At 73.2% G+C, this 470-nt stretch overlaps 1 protein-coding gene across 1 annotated transcript in view; it reads right to left on the minus strand.

Moving 5' to 3' along the window:
- LOC112548774 overlaps window positions 1-470 on the minus strand; it is a gene marked incomplete at its 3' end in the record, with an annotated part of 4,692 nt that continues 4,222 nt past the window's right edge. The window contains exon 4 of the mRNA XM_025195434.1: window positions 1-470. This exon is cut by the window's right edge and continues 201 nt beyond it. Coding sequence (XP_025051219.1) covers window positions 1-470 — 470 coding nt within the window.

The following is a 470-nucleotide window of genomic DNA, read 5'->3' on the forward strand; positions in this document are numbered from 1 at the left end:
CTCCTCGCGCGGCGGGGCCCGCTCCTCCTGCCACATGGAGAGCTCCTGGTGGTACAGCTGGTCCCACTGCTCCTCCAGGTCAAGCAGGCGGTGGATGTTAGTCCTCCAGCTCTCCCGGCGGCCGTCCCGCAGGCGGGAGCAGCCCAGCCCCCGTGGAGGCGCCGGGGCGGGGGTCGGGTCGCCCTGGGGCGAGGCGGACGAGGGCAGGGACTCCTCGGTGAGGGCGCTGTGCAGAGGGGAGCCCCAGGCGGGCCCCATCAGTACCCTGGGCAAAGCGCCCATCTCGGTGCCCGGCCCGACGCCCTCCTCCTCCTCGGGCTGGGAGGAATCGAGCACCCGGCCCAGGGAGGGGATGTCGGAGACGCCCTCGTGGCCCCAGTCCGAGTGACCGTCCACGTGGTTGAGTGCGTCCTCTGGCAGGGAGGTCACGGAGCCCTGCGAGTTGCACCGGCGGGTGAGCATGGGCCGCC

The sequence above is a fragment of the Alligator sinensis genome, unplaced genomic scaffold, assembly GCF_000455745.1.
Source record: "Alligator sinensis unplaced genomic scaffold, ASM45574v1 scaffold1568_1, whole genome shotgun sequence".
NCBI lineage: Eukaryota > Metazoa > Chordata > Crocodylia > Alligatoridae > Alligator > Alligator sinensis.